General features: G+C 40.3%; 1 protein-coding gene across 6 annotated transcripts in view; it reads right to left on the bottom strand.

The window, feature by feature from the left end:
- The window catches only part of palm2akap2 (PALM2 and AKAP2 fusion), an 87,276-nt gene that overhangs the window by 26,424 nt on the left and 39,411 nt on the right, over window positions 1–21,441 (bottom strand). For 4 of the 6 annotated variants that reach the window (XM_011481944.4, XM_011481945.4, XM_004075004.5 and 1 more), the window contains 5 exons: window positions 16,366–16,480; window positions 16,059–16,080; window positions 13,854–13,979; window positions 11,982–12,809; window positions 5,227–5,312 (listed from right to left, as the gene is read on the bottom strand). In XM_011481944.4, the coding sequence (XP_011480246.2) occupies window positions 5,227–5,312; window positions 11,982–12,809; window positions 13,854–13,979; window positions 16,059–16,080; window positions 16,366–16,480 (1,177 nt within the window). The remainder of the gene's footprint in view (window positions 1–5,226; window positions 5,313–11,981; window positions 12,810–13,853; window positions 13,980–16,058; window positions 16,081–16,365; window positions 16,481–21,441) is intronic. The other 2 variants (XM_011481946.4, XM_078956144.1) reach the window with 1 other exon arrangement.

Raw genomic sequence — 21,441 nt, 5'->3', positions numbered from 1 at the left:
GTGCCCAGAGAAGAATCTCCTATGCACAGGGAAAACATCCAAAGTTGACACAGAAAGGAATTAGCTAAGATTGGAACCAGAGCCTTCTCACTGTGAGGCGAGAGCACAAACCACTGCGCCACCATGGCTCTGATAAGACACCTAGTTTTTATAAAGTTCTCCAACTGACCCCAAAGATCTATCAAATCTTGTCATTTTTATCATAAATCAAGAGAAACTTTAAAATAGTACTTTGATTTTTATTGTGAGGTGGGACATACTGCAATACTTTGTTTTCCTATTATAAGACTATTTTTGGATTTTATCATATCTTAACAATGGACGCCCCTAGTCTTCTTCCCTTTATCACTTTTTGCTGTTGTCCACAGCCAAAGGCTAAACCAAAATAGAGAGCAAGTGTCGACAGCTCTTAACAAAAGTACTTAGAATTCCAGCTGCTTTCCACATGAACAAACATGGAGAGGCTTTGTCTGAATGCTGGGAAAAAAATCTTTGTTCATTGAAATAACTGGCCTCAGGGTCGATCACATGATTTGTCTGCAATGACAAAGAGGACAGCCACATGCTGTCGCTCCACTCACTGTCAGCTGACGGTGCAAACATTAAACTTGAGAACGAGGAGATGATCCTGTATTTACACAAACATATGTGGAGTCTTACAGCATATAAATCTGCCAGCATCCTTTTGCTGAGGTTCTTGCCCCCAGATGACCCCGTCACATACACCTGCGCTGGCCTTCACCTCCTCCTAATATCCCTTTTCACTGTCAGCCCTTCTTTCTGCAGCACCACAATCCTAATTCTACTTTCTGAGGCTTTCATTTAACAAGCTTTAGAATGGTGGGCCACTGACCTGTTATGTCATCACTCATGGTGTATACATGTGCATTGTGTCTATGTGTGCATGTTTGTATTCTAGGAAGAGGGAGAGGTCTGATAGGAGAAGACATCAGTGATAACTTTGTTCCCGACTGTGATCTCACTCTTTGCAGGGCTCAGGAGGGTTGGGCTGGAACATGTGGCTCCCTCTGATGCACGCAAACACACAAAAAAGAGCTGGATGCCACCCAAGCAGGCAGCAACCGAATCAATGAGAAGGTGCTAAGGTTGTCCTGTCATTGAGAATTCTGTTGAAATAGAAAGCTGACAGAAGAATTTTCGGCAAATTGTCTGTCTGAGCTGACGGTCGGATTCTTTGTCTAGTTACTTCTAGAAACAGCAACTGATTTACAATGACGACCAGGCAAAATTGGGATCTGACTGTTGACCGTACAAGAGAAATGGACCGAGTTAGTGTGACATCACTCATGAAAAATGGCTTAATCCCGGCTCAAGAAGGTCTGCACAATAGATCACAAATTCATCGTTATCACGATGCGTGTATCGCAAAAGACTATGTAAACTGCATTAAATTGTTACCTTAAATGTAACCACACCATAACAATCTCATGGCAGCTTGAAGTACATTTTACGCATTTGACCAATCGGATGGACTCCTCTTGGTTAGATATGTGTAGACAATGCTCATTTGGAGCATAACTTAAGCTGTGTTGACTTTTTTTTTTAAATAAAACAGTTGCAGTAAAATGGAAATTATGTATTAGTTGTTGTTCTTTTGCTATTTGTTCACGTATTGCAAATCATATCGTCATGAAAATATTGATCACTGTAATCGTACATCGTAAGTATAACTCATAAGCTCCAATTCCAATGAATTGACGCCATTTGGTCACAATATCGACGCCACTGTGTTGGAGCCAGATGACATTGGTAAGCAGGGATTGGTCCGAGTTGGTCTAAGTCAAAGTACAACGGCAACCACTCCTACCAATCAGGGTTGAGCTTGTTGGAAGTCCACATTTCTACCACTTAAAAAAGGGCTCGGGAGAATCGGTCAAATGCTTTGAACACCCGGAGTGAGGCCACATACTTTTATTGAGGCATTTGATTGGTCGGTTTATACCTTTAAAAACTTGCACTACAGAAAAAAACAGGATTAGAAAGAACATGTTAGAAAAATCAAGCAGAACAAGAATATTTATTCTAACAAATATAATGACTAAGTAATAGCATTTCATTTCTCTATAGAAGAATTTGGGATTTTGGCTTCTTGAAGCAGAGGGTACTTCCTGTTTGGAACGTGGGGGGGTGAGGGTCACTCAATCCAGTTCTCAAATAAATTGAAGGGCAAAAACACCCAAACAACCATTTCTGTCTTAACTTAGTGGTTCTCCGTGACTCCAAAATCAAACTGCCTCACAGGTTTTTAGACGCTCTCCTTCCAGACGGCAGGATCTACAGCATAAACTGCACCGTAAAAACCAAACAAAAGCTGTCAACAGCTAAAACTAAAATCCGTCAAATGCCTCCTAGATGATTTGTAGGAGGCACTCCTCCAAAACCTTGTGTCTAAGAGGCACTGGACAGTTCAGCTGCCCTCAGTGAAAATGCCACAGCCACGCAAAAGGAAATCAATCATCGAGAATGATGGCGATAGGACAGGCTAAAGATGTCTGTGCTTGAAGCTGCAGCAGCAGTAAATAGTGCTGAGCGCGTCCAAGCTCTGCACAGATTTCATCAAATCCACTTCTAAAGAAAATTCAGTCGCACAATAATATCCCAGATGAATAACATACATTGTTAAAGTCAGTTGCAAGTTGCTTGGCAACAGCTCCAGGCAATCAGAGCAAAAAAAATAATAATAAAAAGGGATACTCTACTCTAAACTGTAGCAGACAGAAAGTATTTTCTCCCCATCACATGTTTTATATCCACTGAGTCAGACATGGCTCACATTTTAAAACAAACATGGAAAAATATTTTGCAAATTGCTATTCCCATGCTCTTTTTAACAACCCACTGTGATGAAAATTGTGTTTTTGGTATTGTTAACATGTTTTTGTGGCATTTTTCTGATGATGGAGGACATATACAATGAAAAGTACGCTTAAAATGGCATTTCTGAGTATTTACTTTTCCATATCACTGAAAATCAGGAATGCCGTTTAAACAAGGGCTTATTTGTGATGCAGAAAATACACTGGATGTGCCACATGCTTAAACACAACAGGGAGGGGAAGGGGGCGGGGTTGCTCCATACCAACAACTTAGAAACAAATTTCTAATGAACTGCTTCCGCTCTGCAGAAACAATGTGGAGGTTTTTTGATTTTTAGCTAAAAACGACATAATCATAATCAAAAGACCACAGGGAACGCTTTTAAAATAGCTCAAATTATGATCAGAGTGGGTCTGCAGATGTTATACATGATCGAAGATGCTTCAGTTGCAGATCACTGGTTTAATATGGCAACATTTAGCTGCTCTTGGGTCATTTGTAAGGCAAAAGTAAAGGAAATCGAGAGGAATATGTATTTTTCTGAGTGTCACAAAAGAGACAGAAAACCTTCCCTCCACTTCATCAATCAGGAAGGGGGATGAAAAGCAGGTTAAGGTCATTTCAGCAAGTGGGTCAAACTAAGTGATGCAGAGGAGGAGACATGGAGGCTGCTCATGCTGCAGCATGCAGTCAGTTCCACTGACCTGCTTTGGCTGTGTCTGCTATTTCTAATCACTTATCTGGGAAATAAGATCGTTTTAAAACGTAAAAACACTTTTAAAACTCAGAGGAGGTTTAAGAAAATCAGCCACAGTCTCTGAAAATGTGTGCTGGCTAATTCTTCAGCCTAAAACTACACAAAGCTAAACCATTTCTGTGTGGTCTTAACTTCTTGTGCCTGAATTTGGTTTCGGTGTTTTAATACTCAACGCCCCTAAATACGACTAATTACAGGATCATGACGGGGATTAGTGTTAAAAGCTAGCTAGCTAAATGCGTAGCTGACCTTCTGACCTAGTACGTCTTTTCCGTTTTTCGTCCTCTTTCCGTGAAGCACACCTGGACAAAGCCGCCCGCAGCCGTCGGTGAGCCGGTAGGTGAAGGACGGAGCCTCCTTCCTCCGCACGCTCCCAGCAGTGGAAATAACGGTTCCGTCCGCCTCCAGTCCTACTCTACTGTGGTGACATCGAGCTCTTTTTACGCGCCTGCTTTTCCAACCATCAGTTCCTCCTCCTCTTTCTTCTTTTCCTCCCCTTTCTCTGTCCTACTCGGGATTTTTCTCCTTTTCTCTCTCTCTCTGGCCCCTGCGAGGCACGCGCGCTGAATAATGCAAGGCGCGAGGGTTTTTTCTGTCCCGCTCCAGAGCGCGAGCCGCCTGCACGAGCTGCAGCAGAGTACAAAGAGGCTGACCCGCGCGGCTCAGGTTACCGCCGTCCTGCTCTTCATTCATTCATTTATTCAGCTGCTAAACAATCTCCCTGAAGCACAGGCCGGCCCCCTGTCCCGTTTCAGAGCCTCCAGCCCTGCCTCCACCCGAAACAAAACCAAAGATGGAGCACTCCAGGGCAACTGGAGCACAATACCATTCAATCATTTTTTGTTGTTGTTTTTAATTTCAATGAACGTGCAGAATCCAGAATTTTAACTCCTTTTAGTCCAGATTACCCCCTTCCGTTATCTTACCTTTTTATGTACTCTCTGTTTTTAAGACAAATTGAGTTCACCTAACATTATGTTCGTTTGTGTTGTTTTTTCAGAGCTTCCCACCCAATATCCATTAAGTAAATCAGTCTTTTTGACAGTTCAGGTTTTAACCTTACTTATTTTCAACTACGTTGTGTCTTCCACAAGTCTGTCTCTTGCATGAGAATCCTCCACCACTTTTTTCTTGACACCATGTATGAACCAAAACAGAGCACTGATCATAAGCGTAAGTATTCTCACACGTAATACAGTTGCATATATCAAAATTAATAGAATTGGTTTGCATTTTTGTCTCAGTCACTTCTTAAAATCCAAGCTTGTTTTGAGTTAACCCTCTACACAATTAGTCACAGTTAAGCATAATCAACTGTGGTAATATAACCCAACATATGATGTCCAGGCACCTGAGTGTCAGGTCTTACAATGTTAGCTTTGATATTTTGTCTAAATTGATTTACTTTTCTTTTCTGAATCTAAATTAAAGCCCAGAAAAAAATATCTTCTATTGTAAAATAGATCAATCTGGGACCCTTATATGCCTGGAACAAAGTTAGTGGTTTGCTTCAAAACAGGTCTTTTTGCATGGAATATTGAAAATGATATTCGGCTAGTATTTTCCGACAATCTTGTAAATAATACGATCACAGTGGCGCCCTCATTAACTCTGCATGGTTTTTAACTTACCATGGTTGTTAGAAGATCTCTGCAGGCATCAGGAGCTTGGTAACAATTTGATGTTGACACCATGACATTGCGTGTTTGGCTGTCACCTGCAATAAAAGAAGTAAATGAAACTTTAATCTTTGTTTTATCATATCATAAGTCAATGCACCTGTGCAGACACTGCTGTACTCATCTGAGGACTGGACCAAAGAGTGTGACGCCAGATAGAAAATTACTTGCTTTCAGTCGCTATCTTTATGTAAAATGGACGCTGCCACGTTGGTACCAGAAATTGTCAGTAAGCTGTGATTGGTCCGAGTCTGTCTGAGTCACTCCTGCCAGTCGGGAGTGAGCTGGATGGAAGTCCACACCCCTATAACTTGAAACCCTAGAACTATCAAACACTGTGAATGTTTGATGTGAGACCAGATATTTTGATTAAGGGATCTGATTGGTTATTTTATAATTTGAAACACGGCATTACAGAGTAGCAGAAAAAAAGGTTATCAGAGCAAGAATGGCTGTTCTACAATTAGAATGACTGAGTAATAGCTGTTTATTTTGCAATAGAAGTCAACAGGATTTTGGCTTCTTGGGTACTTTCTATTTGGAACTCGAGGAGGGAGGGATAGCACAGTTCAGTTCTCATATACAGTGAAACTACAATGAAACTAATGTTATGTTGTCACCCATAGATATACATCAGAAAACAGGTAATCTCTAAAGACATCCTTAAGATTCTTGATGTCTCAAATGAGTGAAGTGAATATTTTTTCAGTCCACTAACAAATCAAAGAAACACTCTCCAATTTTGGATAAATATGACCTCGATATAAAACCAAACCAGCCAATTAAAGAAATAAATCCCAAAACAGTTGGGCAATAAAACCAAAAAGAAGTTGACACCAGGCTATATGTATTTGATTTAGGTTTAAACCAAAACATTTTATTGATCACATTTAAATAAAAATATATAGATAAATGAGCTTCTCTTGTTTAATGCAATGCACACTTGACCTTTTAAAAGGCTTAAAAACCATCAGAAGGTAAGTGTCAGTGTGAAGGATCTCAACTCTGTCTATCTTTGTGCGTCCCAGAATTCAAATCTGCGTGAGTACAACGCTCTCCACACATCCTTTGACTTAAGAGGACGCCGTCTTCTTAGTCCTACTTTGGAATGCTTTGTAATGTACTTTTACCTCAAGGAGTTAATCTGGTTTAACTTCTTCTAATCTGCAACATCCACACTACAAAAAGAAAAGAGTTCTCCAACTGATTCCACAGCTACCCATAATCCACCACCACTAAAGTATGCCCTGCCCTTAATGGTGAAATAATAGAGATCAAAGTTTAAATACAACTATGATTTGCTTTTAAATGTCCAAAAATAATTAATTTATATATTTAAAATATTATGTAAATACGTATTATTTTTTTTATTAAAACTCTTAAAATAATCTGAAATTGTAGGGTTTTTAAGTGAAATTAAACTGTCAGTTGTGTAAATTGTGGACTAATCCCATTTGAAACAATAGTGGTGGCTACGCATTACAGATTTGAGATGTGACTTGTGACATGCATGAGATGACATCCTTGCAGTGATAGTTTTCAGATGTGCCCATTATCAATGCAGATGAGAAATACATTTTCCCAGTGGATGTTCACGGTCAAATGTCATTAACTTGTTTTGTGCGTAACTGAACTGGAGTGTCCAGTAATTATCCACAGTCACGGTTGTGTTTGAGCCTCCAAGCAGAGGATAACTGGATTAGTCTTTATTATTGTGGAGCGCACACACACACATACATACTTCCTGCTTGTGCATGTAGTCTAAATACTGTTTCCAGATACTAGATGTGCGCAACATAAATTCATTATATATTTCGGTAAGGTCTGTAACGTAAAATGAACTTCTGCATTGAAGGAGGACTATTAGAAAAAAAAGATGCTACAAGTTGCAGGAATTTCCAAGTTCTCCTGTTTTGTTAACATTTTACATAAACCACACTTATCAATAAGTCACCCCCTTGAACACTGACGATAAGAGAACTGGACTGAGTGACCCCCCCCCCCCCCCCCCCGCACATTCCAAACAGGTACCTACTGGTTCCAAGATTAAAAAAATCCCATTGACTTCTATTGAAAAATAAACAGCTATTACTCAGTCATATTTGTCACAATAACCATTCTTGCTTTGCTATTTTTTTAAACATGTTCTTGCTAATCCTAATTCTTTTATATTTTTTTACTGCAAGTTATTCCAGTTGTAAACTGGCCATTCAGTAAATGAAAGCCTGTGGTCCCTGCTGTCCCCCACCTTGAACGGTTGAAACATTTGACAGATTGTCCCGTCTGTTTTCAGTGGTAGGGGTGTGGAGTTCCAACAAGCTCACTCCTGACTGGAGACAGAAGCTGCCATAGAAACATTGATTCAGACCAACTTGAACCAATCACTGCTTACTAATGTTGTCTGGCTCCAAATGGGGGCTTCCTTATCGTGGAAAAATGGCGACTGAATTGAGTTATTTTATATAGGCAACGTCACACTCGCTCATTCCAGTTTTCTTATACAGTCAACGCAAGTGACGCCTGAAATTATTTCCAGCTATGAAAAAAAAACTATTGTGTCTTTGCTTTCAAGTAAAATTAAGGTAATCTGGATTCATTTGGAAGTGTTTTGATGCATATTTGCATCAATAGGCATCAATGGGGTTGAAAAAAACCTTGAGCTGAATAAATACCAAAGAGAAATAAGACTGCAGTTATGGTTTGTACTATAAAATTAAATCCAATTTAAGGAAAACATTACTTGCACCAATTTTATCATAAAGAGAATTATTTAAAAAAAAAGAGGGATCTCTCCTCTTGGATAACTTTGGAGCACAGCTATTATATTGTAATGTTTTAATATTGTCAAGGAAAACTTTAAATAAAAACTTTAAATCAATAACAACAAAATATTATAAAGAAACTGTTTTCATTTATTTATTCTATAAAAGAATAAAAAATATATTTATATGTTCTCCTGGTCTTTAATGTTTAATGCTGACTGTGGTTTGTTTGAATAGTTTGGAAGGAGACTACTAAAAGAGATTTCAGGAAATCCAACTGTTTTTTTATGTTCTTAGGCAGACTTGATATTATTGTAACCCTTTTTCTTTACAAATTCATAAATATTTTTGACATAAACGGTTAAAAAAAAGCAATTAAAATCTCTCTTGAATTCATCATTTCTTTCAGATTTTTCTCAGATTTTTATGAATGAGGTTCTGCCCACAGAAGTGCCGTCATATTTGACTGCTGAAAAGAGCGTGCTTTGTTAGTGGCAGTGCTTTTACGTCAGCTGGGTTCAGTAGGGACAGCCTGTGATCTTGTTGTCAGCAGCCAGTGAAAAAGTGGATGTTAGAGACAGATGGAAAAAAAAATTCAACAAGCAGGAGACAGCAGGCGGTCACTGGAGAAACTCAGTTTTATTGACCAAAGATAGAGGGAGGTAACAGATGTCCAAGCAAAGAGAAAGAGGGGGGGCACACGTGATAGTGAGAATGAAGTACAGGAAGAGGTGTAAACAATAGAAATTGCTCCTTTTTTGTTTCAACAGTCCATCCAAACATGAGTGCAGGCAAACAAGAAAACAGAGACCCCTGCAGGGTCAGAGGAGTACTGCAGGCTTGGCAGTGGGGCTGGCAAAACCCAACATGGCTGTAGGTCAATTCTTTGCATAACACACATAAAGGACACTCCTAAACTAGGTTGTTCAGGTTCCCTTCTTATAATTGTTCTGTTTTTAAACCTGCAATCATTTCTTTGTTTGAGATGTCACTCTGTGTTTTCTTGCTTTGTTGCCTGTTGTGTTTGCATCATAGACTGTATGTTAGTTAGAATGGCACTTCCTAAAGTATGCCCGTCTGCAAAGTCTTCAGAAACATACAACTATTCGGTGAATATGTGATTTCTCCAGCCTGGAACACTCAATCAGAAAAAAGTCATTGTTGGTCTCACAGTCTTTTGGCTGCAGATACAAGAGAGTAGTTCTGTGTTGCACCTCTGGCATCAAGGAGGGAGAAAAGAGAGTAAAGCTCAGTGAGGCTAAAAGTGAAGTCATTCAGCAAAGCAGTGAGAATGAAAGTGTACAAAGCTCTTATTTCTGTTCTCAGTAAGTCACTAACTGGCATAGTAGATCATTTATATAACATTAAGGATGTGATTTTACTCTATATCTCTATACAAGTGTGGAAAATAAAATTATGGTTGTTCAGAATATAGATTATATTTACATGTTTTTATCTACACAGGAAGCCAGATCCTGCTGTTTCTGTTTGATGAGCGATGAAACAGCCTGAGCTTAATTAACTGACAGCAGTGATGGCACTCATTCTAATGCTACAATCACACCAGGCATTTGACGCGCGATTAGAACTGTCACTACCCGACACTAGTTTGAAGAGGCTTGGTGCGAAATGTCAAAGCGGTGCATCTTGCTCCAGGCTTTTTCTTCCACAGCTCTATTCTGATATATGAAAGACTTGGTGTCACATAATTCATAAAAACTTGAGTAGCAATATGTTTCAAGAGTTTCAAACGCGGAAGCTCCTAACACCCATATGCGTGCATTTATGTAAACTTTTCATTGAAAGTGGTTGCTTGAACTTGCATTTTCAAGGCCGGTTTAAAGACCAACTCCGCAGTGACAGAATGGTTTTTAAACTAATAAATGGTTGCTTATTTTCTGTCATTATGTTTGTCCATGCCCTGTGACAAACTGGTGAACTGTCCAACACACAGTGGATGGGATAGTTTAAAGCAACTCAAAAGAGGATCAAGCGGATTTAGTAAATGGATAGATGGTTGTTTGTCCATCACCATCTTAGCCTGCACCAAGTATAGATAACAGGGCTGTTCAACCATGGTTTTTGAGATCTATTCTCTTTTTTTTTCTACCTTTTGCTGATTTATTTCAAGTCCGATGTTGAGCAGTGGAAACCTGCAATCCCTTGATCTTCATAATCACCAGGAACTATGGTAGGGATGACAGGGTGGTAGATGTCGAGGACCAGGGTTGTACAACCTTGTGTGTTGTGCTCATTAGTTGACACACTGGATAAGTAAAGTAGTGCAGCTAATTTCTATAGTGAATTAAAAACTGGATAACACAGAAAAGTAGAAAATCCTTTACAGGCTTTTATAGGGTGTCTATCTCCCCCTATTTCTACCATTTAGGTCCGGAGTGTCCTCTTGTAGTTAATTGTATTCCTGATGTAGGAGGGTCATTTTTCTCCTGGTGCTAGAAGTGCTAAAAGACTGCATGACCTGAGGAGACTTTTCCTTTTGTGTGCAAGGACTTTATTCAGAACTTTATTTAACTGTATCAAAACAATGCATGCATTTGTGTTGCCACAAAATCTATATTTTATTGGATCTCAATGGCCTTCATTCAAAAATGAGTTGTAAAAGGAGGCAAAGTCTGTGTGGGAACACTACAGATTCCCTAAAAACCAGCCAGGTTTTGTGAAATATATACAATATCCAGACTTTAGATTATTTCTAGCACCCTTGTGATGTCAAGCCTAAACCCTAGCATCAGCTGGCAGTGTTATATGTTTTTTTAGTAGTCAAAAAAGCAAACCTAAAGGACTAAAAGCGGATTTTTAAACTGTATTTTAGCAAGTTAGGAGCAGTTTTTTTCAGAATAAAACATCCACCCTTGTGCCCAGGCTTTGAGTAACAACAATATTGTTTAGGATGGTGGAAATATCTGTTCCCTTGCTGGCAAAGTATCTTTGTTAAGCTGCCATTTGCATCCTGCACTCTAAAGTAGTAGACACACTGGAAAGTTGGCTTTGTAAATGGTAGCGGCTGCCAAGGATTGATCCATGGCTCACTATTGGCTGCTGAGATAGGAAGTACTGGAATAGGAGGAAATTACCTCAGCTGTGGAATAGCTGGATTTAAAGGAAGAGAGACACACAAGAGAGTGGGAGAATGCTTACATAACGTTCAAACTCAGTTCCCCAAGGAAACAACCATCCCAACAAGTCAGTGGTCATGTGAGTTTTCCAACAAAGGATAATCCCCAATAACAACAGCAAACTGAAATAAAAGTCTAGTGGAAAGCTCTTATTATCTCCAGAATTTGTTAGGTCTATTAGTGGGATAAAATGAACAGGCACATATAAAGAAACCAAGGCAACAAGTCACCACCCCGTCGCCTTCATCAGAGAGAGTCTGTAGAAGGCGCGGAATGGGTTGGTTGAGTTCATACATTGCATTTGTGGTTGGTTTAGTGTGCACATGTGGTGACAGCAGGACCCCAAGGCGATGATTTGAAAACAAAAAAGACTGGATATTCTCAAAAATTGGCTAATCGAAGGAGAACATCTGACAGAGCAATACACGAGAGCACGGCAGGGAAAGTGATTGTCCGTAAAACCTCTGGAACTTCGTAGTTTAAGCTGTTTGTCAACTTAAAATAGTAGTTGTAGGAAAATGTTTCAGTGATGGAGAAACAGTAAAAACACTGTTGGGATCAACAGCAGAGCCTCCATGTTGACAACAACAGTTACAAGAGCACAGAGGTAATGACGTGATTGAGGAATACGTCAGACAAGAGTGGATGTTTGTGTGTGTGCTGGCTGTTTATAGAGTCCAGGGTAGGAAGGCTTCTGTTAGTAATCATCCAAAGACAGAGGAGAAGAGGGTAAAATTAAAGAGTGCAAGAGGAAGAAGATTCAGTCACATAAGGATGCAGCACTGGCAGCGTTTCCTCTTGTCTGTACCTGTGGCGGGGGTGAGGCCAGGTGGAGGAGCCGTGTGGGCGTCAGGGTTTGCAGGGGGTGAGGACCCGCTGTCCTGCTCACGGCCGTCAGATGACAGTTCCGTACTGATGGCTTCCGACGTGGCGGGCCGCCCGGACACTAGGTCAGCGGCGGTGCCGTCGATGACAGAGATGTCGGTGACCGTCTTCTCCCTCAGGGATTTCTCGTCGTCTTCATCTATGAGGACGACCTCAGCCTTCACAGTGCCGTCGAAGCCGAGCAGGCGTCTGCTCTCACTCATGTCCTCAACGTCATGGTAGCCCAGAAACACCATAGTGACTGGGTGCTCCATGCTGGCTTGGGGCGGACAGTTGGCTTCATTGCCCGACTGGGCTGAACGACCTGGTTGGGTTATGATGGGAGCAGAAGGGGGAATCATGCCCAGCCGGGTTTCCCTCTGCAGCGTTACCTGTGCCGGTGGGCTAGAAGGAATAGAGGGTGGAGCGCAGGAGGGTGGGGACAGATCGTCAACATCGGCTGGGGAAACATAAGCCTCTGGTGCAGCTGGGGTCACTCTCACATGACCTTTCCCAAAATCCCCTCCTTGTACCACGGGCCGGACAGCTTGTTGGACCAGCTCATCAACTTGTGCGGAGCTCCATCCATTCTCCACTGTAGTGGTGGACACTCCGCCAGATGACATGACCTCATAAACCACTTTTCGTCCGTCGTCGTAGACTTTGACTCCACGCTGAGCTGCATCCAACGGGTTCACACGGTTGGCCGACAGGATGCGCTGCTCGCCGGTCCGAGGGTCATGCTGCACGTTGATCTCCATGGCGAACATCGCTGTTAAGGGAAGATGGGGGAAGGGGGTGAGGTTTTAGGGAAGAGTGAAGGGTTGGGGTGGGAGGGAGGTGATGGGAGGAAAAGGTGAAAGCGAAGCGTGAGGACGAGAACATAGTGGTATGTTAAAAGTGATACCTAACCCTTTAACACCAGAACTTTAGCTCCAGTGTTTACATTCTTGCGACTACTGTAACTCTTCAACTGTTGAAGCAATGTAATTCTAGAAGATTCTGAAGCGGAGAAAAACAGCCTTCACAGCAGAGATGTGCTTATGCAATCAACATAAATCAGCTGATTCCGTTGTTGAGAACATCAGCTTTGCATCATAATGCAAACTACACGTTCGTAAAGTCGCAAAGCCGATATGAAGAGTTGTTTTTCCTCTCAGTCAGAATCAGATGATTTATGTTGATACGTTCATAAACAGTCGAATGGTTACATCAAAAAGTGTTTGTTAGTTGGGTGTCGCTGGCGACAACGCCAGTGTTAAATGATTCATCTGATAGCAGTAAATGTTTAGTACAACTGATTAGAAGAGATTAAACGTTATAATCCATCCTTATTATTTTCTTTACACTTGACATTTGATTAAACACAACCCAAGCTGTGCAGAAAAACTCATTTACAAACAACAATGGAGAAGCGCCATCTTGATCGCTCATTATCATTGTTCCAACTTGCTGCACACCAACTTCATTCCATTACATATAGAAGTTGGAAGTGTCTTCTAAAGGCAAAATAACATTTTAAACATGAAATAAATCGTAGTCTCTGCGTAGTACACCAACTGCCATTAAAAGCCTTAACAAAAAAGCCCCCTGTATGTCTAGAAGATGTTAAAACGGATATAAGGTCTGAAAATGTCATGTAATTCTGTATCACAAATCTTATGAAAACACCCATGACCTAAGGAAAGCTTAAGTATGCAGGATGCTTCGAACCAAAACCCTGCAAACTTGGGTTGCTAGAAGGATGTCTGTTTTGAACGTCTTTATCCCTTAAAAAGGATGAAATGTCCTTATATATCCTATTATCCAGTCTTACCTGGTCTTGGTGCAGCGTGATCTACGGAGGCAGGAGGGCCACCACAGGGCTGTGCAGCTAGGATTAGGTGGTTCGGATCGGGCTCCATGCAGTCCGAAAGGAGTGCGGACATGCGGCCGGTCGCATCTAGTGGACAAGAGCACAGGAGGGGAAATGACACATGGACCCACACATACAGACTCCAACTTTATCCACGTACCTATACACACACTCATCAACGCTCCATGCACACACAGACACACCCTAGTGATGTGATGCAACACAAAAAAAGTACACGCATGCAGCCTGTCCTCCCAACGAGGAAACTAACCACACCCCTAAATGACCCTGTCCAGCCTCGTCCACAAACACACACACCTCTAACTCTCCTCCATTTTCTGTATCCACGGCAACACTAGTGCCCCTGAGGTTCAGTGCTTAGACAGCATAGTTTGTAAATGTTTGTGTGTTTGCTTTGCTCCATGTGTTTGACAGTAAGTGTGTAGGTGTGTGTGCACGCCTGTAAGGGCAAGAACAAAGCATTGGGGGCTTACAGGGCTTGGTGGTGAATAGCGGGGGATAAAGCCAGAGACTGCAGGCTGCAGAGTCATGGCCTTGTGTGTGTGAGCTTCAATAGTCTTGCTGAGCTGTGTGTGTGTGTGTGTGGGTGCATTTTTGTCCCACTGAGAGTTACTGTGGATTCACATACACATATAGTTGAGCTGTGTCTGTGCAAGAGTGTCTGCTTGTGCGTTTCGGGGTTCAAGGGGGGACTCTGGCGTGTGTCTCTCCTGCCTCAGCGAGACTATTATTCAGACTCAGACACATGTCTACTGACATGCATGCACACTCATATTTTAGGGGTGGGTTTGGAGACTTTTCCCAAGTGATCAAATGTTCTTTAGTAATTGCTAAAGCTAGTAATGTTTCTGCAACACTCATAGGATTTCTTCTGGTGCCTCTCTGACAATATTTAAGACTGGAGTAAGCAGTGACGCTAAAAAAGGTGTTGATCTGTTTGTTCTGGAGTTTGAAATAAAAACCCATCGGCTCCAACTAAATATCAGTGAAGACCTGACAACAATTTCATGTTTCTTACTATTCACATATTGATGTAATGTTACACATTTATAGAAATAATGGACAAAGACTAAACTTAGAGTTTTCCGAATTTCTGAGGATGATTTTGCAACATCTGTTTTCCCTGACTCCCTAAAAATGAGCTGGGGCATACATCTGGAAAAAAAAAATACTGTGCTGTTTAAAGGGATCAACTTAAAGACTTCTTAAATATATCACAACAACCATAGAAATTTGTTTCTGGCAGATTGTATTTTTATACATGATGGCAGTGGATGCAGTTTATTATTTGCAGACAAAACTAAAAAAGTGAAAGTTTTGTGTGTAACGCTCCATTAAAGTCCCACTGCGATTATCTTTTGATCTATTTTGAAAGTGTTCCAAGTGTCTTTTAATTCAAATTAAGCGATTTTTTTTTCTACCAAAATATAAAAAAACCTGTGTAATTTTCTAGGACATAGTTTCTGCAGAAACAAGGAGCTTGTGGCTTGTCGTAGTGATTTATACGACACACTTACAAACGTTCTCCAATGGCAGTTTTGCATCTGTGTTGATTCACAACGATTAGAATAAAAGAAAAATAGGAAATTAAAATTTGAGATTAATTTTCTTTATATAAGTCATCCATCATGAGAAAAGGCCACAAGGACATGTAAAAAAAATGCCAGGAAGATGATTTTCATCATAGTGGGTCTTTAAAAACAGCTTTAAGAGCAAATGTCAGTGTGGTTTTCTTGGGCAGCATTTCACTGTAAATAAATCTTACAGTGTAAGCATCATTCCAAAGTATTTGAAAAAAAAAAAAAAAAAAAATGAAAAAACAAAACAAAAAAAACACATTGATGTGTGAAAATTGGTTGTAGTAGAGTTTACCTGTGATGGACTATATGATAACAAAGAGCTACTGTATATAGTGGTTTTGTTTTAGATGTTTTCATTTTTTGCTGTCTGGTTCTGTTTGAATCTAATCTCAATTGGTTGAGGAAAAAAAGAAAAACATGAACTAGGATGACTCCAATACTCACTCAGTTTTGCATGCAGAAAAAACTATGAGTCAGAGTCTGACTCCAAGAACATACAGCAAACTAACAGTATGTGACATGTTGGGGTGTGTTGACATGTGAGTTCATATACTTGTGCACATACCGTCATCCTTGCTCAGCAAACTCTGAAAGAGCGACATGGGAAATAGTCTTAGAGTGATTGATGATTGTAAAGCATCAACAATTTGTGCACAAATCAATTTTAATGTGTGCGTCTTACATTTAATTATGAATTCAGTCAATGATTATACCATTTTAGGTTTATTTAGACCAACAGATGCAGTTAAAAAAATACATAAAGCTATTTATGTTGCAAACCAGTTAAATCAAATACTAATACAATTATCACTTCATTTGTGTTGCAGGACAATGACTACATCATGAAGCAATAATGTAGAGTCTGAAATTACCTTTTGCAGATCCTCTATGGAGCGTTCTGTCTCTTTTAAGCGTTCCCGAAGAATTTGCTCTTTGGCTGAAATCTGAGACTCTTCGCTCTCAAGTGCACCGATTTCTGACTCCAGCCTGCAAACACGCAAACAGCTTTAACGAGGGAATGTTGAAAAATACTCTCCTTTGCATATTTCACAGGACTATTCTTATAGACTATTAAACCAAACTTTCACTCAAATTGTGATTTTAGTGTAACCTGATTATGGAGGAAAAGTCAAAAATGTGTTTTATCAAAGTGGGAAGAAAATGCAGTTGAAGGTTTATGTTTTGGTGAAATCTCAGCATGCTTTCAACACCAAGCAGAGGAATGTAGAGCAGCTTTGCATTGCCATCACCGTGCTGTGATCGTGCAGCTCTGGCAATCCTAAAACATCATCACCTCAACTCAAATTGCATCTGAAATAGGCTCAACTCACAAACAAACACTCCGTAATTGTGGACATTTAAGAGATGGATGTAGCAACAATACCAGGAAGCAGTCTGGGAGGAGGACATGGGCTTGTTTCCTTGCCTCGGAAGGGTCTTTAGGGACATTCGGAATTTGTGCACCACGACATGTGAGCATGTCGAGGTAAAAGGGCTCTTTAATTTTGTAGCCGCGTGCAGTCAACAGGTGGTCCTTCCACTGATACCAAAACGTCTGTATTGTTTAAGGGTGTATTGTCCGCCATGGGTGGGTGTGGTGGACTCAGACGTTATTATTTTTCCAACTCTGATAGCTGTAAGGACTAAAGACACATCTTTGTCGGGGTTGAGCACATGCAGTGCTTTGACAAATTAGCTTTTTTAAATATTTGCTGGCTTCCCGTTATTTACATGTTTTAGTTTGTGTTTAATTGTAGATTTGTAAATGTCCACTGATTGTTTTACAAACGAAAGCCTGTATTGCTGCTGCAACAGTCCCATTTCACAGGTTGGCATCTTAATTTCAGCAATTAAAAAGCGAAAATGTTATGACACAAATCCTACAAAATAAAAGCACATTACCACTTTCTACATAATGCACACCTGACATCATTGTAGTGAAAATATTAGGGATCACATTTAAGGCCCGTACACACCGGGACGAATTTCGCGCGCGATTTTCGCCGACATTTAACGCCTCGTGACTAAACAAAGGGCACCAATGAGAGTGTGCACACCGACGCAAAAAAACGCCTCGGGTTCGTTTTTTTTTTGACGCGTCGCGTCGAAATCTATTCGACCAATGAGAATGGCGCTTTTGCACACGTGTCTGGAGCTTCTGAAGTTGCAGTAAAACACAACTTGGGGGCGCTCAAACACAAAACTGCCATTCTGAGCACACATACCAGCGAAGAAGATAGACGTCAAGTAGCGTCTACACTGCCGCGAAAAAATAATGACGGACATTCTAAAATATCCCCGAACCAAATACCAGTTGGAGCAACTGGTGCTTGAAATATTCATGTTTTCTTTGTATGATTCTGACAAGCGCGTAAATACTTGCTATCTTCTTCTGATTGAAAAGCGACTTTAAGAAGCATAAAGTTGCGCAGCGCCACCTTGTGTACAGGAGTATTTCTGTTTACATTAAGCGCCATCTAATGTCAGGGAATGAAATTGCATGTTCACTCGGCTCATCGTCAGCGAAAATCGCCTGGGTGTGAACACAAAAAACGTGTTTAAAAACGCTGGCGAATAACGCCTGGCGAATATTCGTCCCAGTGTGTACGGGCCTTTAATCACAGTTGCTCAAAATGTCACCTTAAAAGACCCACACAGGTGAAAACTGTGTTTTTAACATGTTGTTGTGGCATTTTCTAATGATGCAGGCCACGTGAAAAAAAGAATTAAGCTTTAAATTGCATTTCTGAGTATTCCTTTATTCAAACCATTGTGAATCAGGACACAAAGACATACTGTTTAGAAAGACTGTATTTGTGATGTAGGAAAAACAAAAGGGGGGGGGGGGGGCACAAGCTATGTGTTATGCTACACCCCCGCCCCGCACCCGCTCAGCTTTGTGTGAGGAGTAGAAAGACGATGAAGAATCAACACCTATGTCTTAAAGCAGGTTGCAATTCCAAGAAGAGACATGTAGATGTTAGCGTTATTTTCTTTTTTTACCTAAAATTTGTAAGCTAGCGGAGCGTATGGAAAACATGGAGTTCTCAGCAATGGGGGGTGGGGGGTTGCCTTGTGCCAAATTACTGACGAACTACTGCCACTCTGCAGAAACTTTGTCCTAAAAAAACGACACAGATTTTTGGCTAAAAATGGCATAAAATTATAATTGAAGGACCACTGGGAACGCTTTTAAAATAGCTCAAAAAATGATTGGAGTGGGTCTTTACTATCGAGGTTCGGTTTTGTTTTCTATTAAAAACTTTTTGCATTTATAAGCAACTCTTCGTCCTTGCTATTGTTAACTCCAGCAAATATCGTCATTTGAAGGAGAACAATTGTTCACTCACTGCCCATTCTGAAGATTGTTATCAATCCTATTGTCTATTATTGGATAGATCATGAATGATGATTTTTTTTGCATTCTTTAATGTGCTTGAAAAACATGCACTTTTGAGGAGGAGAAAATAAACATGTGACAGTGACCTTGCCTTTAAAGGTGTTTGCTAAATTTTCATATCTTAGGATGTGGTTTGGAGGTAGTGCTCACTCAGTTATTTATAAAAATAGCAATGTTCTTAATTTAGATTAGCTTTGATAATAGATGCAGTAGCACACAACAGTGAATCCAAAATCTTGCTGCACAGAAAACATGGTCTCAAGTTGTGATTAAGATTCTCTAGGACATTACTTTCAGTTTATTGTATTTACAAAACATTAGGAAATACAATGCAAATATATAATCAAGCCAAATCTAATTTTTTTAAACGGTCTAAACATTTTAAAAGATTTGCACTTTAATTCAGTCTAGTACAGCAAAATCATCTACGTAAACGTCCATTTTGATGCTGTTTCCTGTTGAACTGTGGTTTAAATACTGGCTAGGTCACTCCAGAACCTTGAAATTCTTTTTATGTTAACACTCCTTTGTTGCCCAGGTGGTGTGTTTGTGTTCATCATCATGCTAGAAGATCCAGCTATGTTTCATTCTCAAAGTTCTCACTGATGGAAGGTTTTCACTGTTTCCTTGATCGATTAGTCGTCCTGATGAAAAACATCCATAATGCATGTTTTTTCCACCCTCATGCTTCACAGTTGGTGTTCTTGGGATGGCAATCCTCCTCTGGATCGTCCAGATGGTCTCTTGAAATCTGTAACTGGGTCTGGGGCGTGCTGACTTAAGCAGGGGGATTTTTGCTGCAGGTTTGGAATCCATGGCAACATAGTGTGTTACAATAGTAAAATCTCTAACTATAGTATCAAAGGTTGGTCGCAGTGGTCCCAGCTCTCTAGAGGTCATTGACAAGTTCCTCCATGTAGTTCTGGGCTGTTCTAAAGATCATTTGAACTCAGGGGAGATCTTGCATGAAGCTCCAGGTGGAGATCTTGCATTTATTTTCCCATTTTCTAATAGTTGCCTCAACAGTTGATCTATGCTCATCACGTTGCTTGTTTTGCCGTTGATGGGTTCATCCCAGTCTAGCTCAGGTCCACAATCATGTCCCTGGTGTCTTTGGACCTTTCTTTTGCCTTGGCTATGGTGGAGAGAGAGTTTAACCCTTGTGCTATCTTAGATGACCCCACCCTTACATTGACATGTTCTCCCTACCATGACAAAGGTGGATAAAGGTGGAAAGATTTCATGTAATCCATGGACACCAGTGAGGTTCACAAATCATTGAAGAAAAAAGGTTCAGCGCACTGTCTAGTGGGTCTAGATGACCCAACTCCCAAATGTTAAAGTGCCTAGGATATCACAAGGGTTAAGGGTGTTGACAGGTGTCTTTTATGAAGGTAACTAGTTCAAACATTTGAAAACACAGGGAACCAGTGGAAGATGGAAGAAAATCTTAAAGAAGAAACAGGTCTGTGAGGGACAGAATTCTAGCTATTTTGTAGGAGATAAATATTTTTTTTATCCATTATGCAATTTAGAAAAGTCACACAATGTGATTTCATGAATTCTTTTTTAATTCTGTCTCTCAAGGTTGAAGTGTATCTATGATGAACATTACAGATCTCTCTCATCTTTGTAACCCTGGTGCTATCTTAGATGACCCCACCCTCACATTGACGTGTTCTCCCTACCATGACAAAGGTGGATAAAGGTGGAAAGATTTCATGTAATCCATGGACACCAGTGAGGTTCACAAATCATTGAAGAAAAAAGGTTCAGAGCACTGTCTAGTGGGTCTAGATGACCCAACTCCCAATGGTAAAGTGCCTAGGATAGCACAAGTGTTAAATGGGACAACTTGCAGAATTGGTGACGTAAAAAATGCTTTTTGGCCCCTTTGTAAATAAAACTTCCACCCAAATGAACAGAAGTGAAAATGTCATGAAATGATAATTGTTGTTAAAAATAAAAAAAACAAGTCTTCTTAATATTAGTAATATTTTTGATGTGAACTGTCTGAAAGCTCACTGCTGAAAAAAGGTAGTAAAAGTGAGCAATAAAATCCTCAAAGACCCTGCTCTATTTTATCCTGTTTTCTGGCTCTGATTCATGAAATCACACAAACAATGTTTTGGGCTTCTGACAAACAAACTGGACAGTTTTTTGTCACGAATGGCAGGACCTTCATCACCTCTTTTTTACCTTTCCCTGCTGCTGCTGTTATCTTACGACAGCAGAAACACTGATACTGCTCTGACTATTCTTCACTGCTTCTTCCAGCCCTATTTCCCTCACCCCACCCCCATTTCTGGTAGGAAATGGGACTTCCTCTTAGCTGCAGGAGAGCCAAGCAACTGGGATGAGGAAGAAGATGTACTTTACTCACTTCTCTATTTATATTTGTTAAAACTTTATAAAATATATTATGTTTTATGGCAGCAAATTTTAAATGCATGTGTCAAGATAAATAAAGTGGACATCATCTCAGCCTTACGTAGAAAATTAAAATATAGCAGCATAGTGTAATTGTTTTTAAGTCAATTAAAATAAT

Source organism: Oryzias latipes, chromosome 12, assembly GCF_053564925.1.
Source record: "Oryzias latipes strain Hd-rR chromosome 12, Olatipes_Hd-rR_3.1".
Taxonomy (NCBI): domain Eukaryota; kingdom Metazoa; phylum Chordata; class Actinopteri; order Beloniformes; family Adrianichthyidae; genus Oryzias; species Oryzias latipes.
The sequence above is the reverse complement of the archived record's forward strand: the minus strand, read 5'-3'. Positions and strand labels throughout refer to the sequence as shown.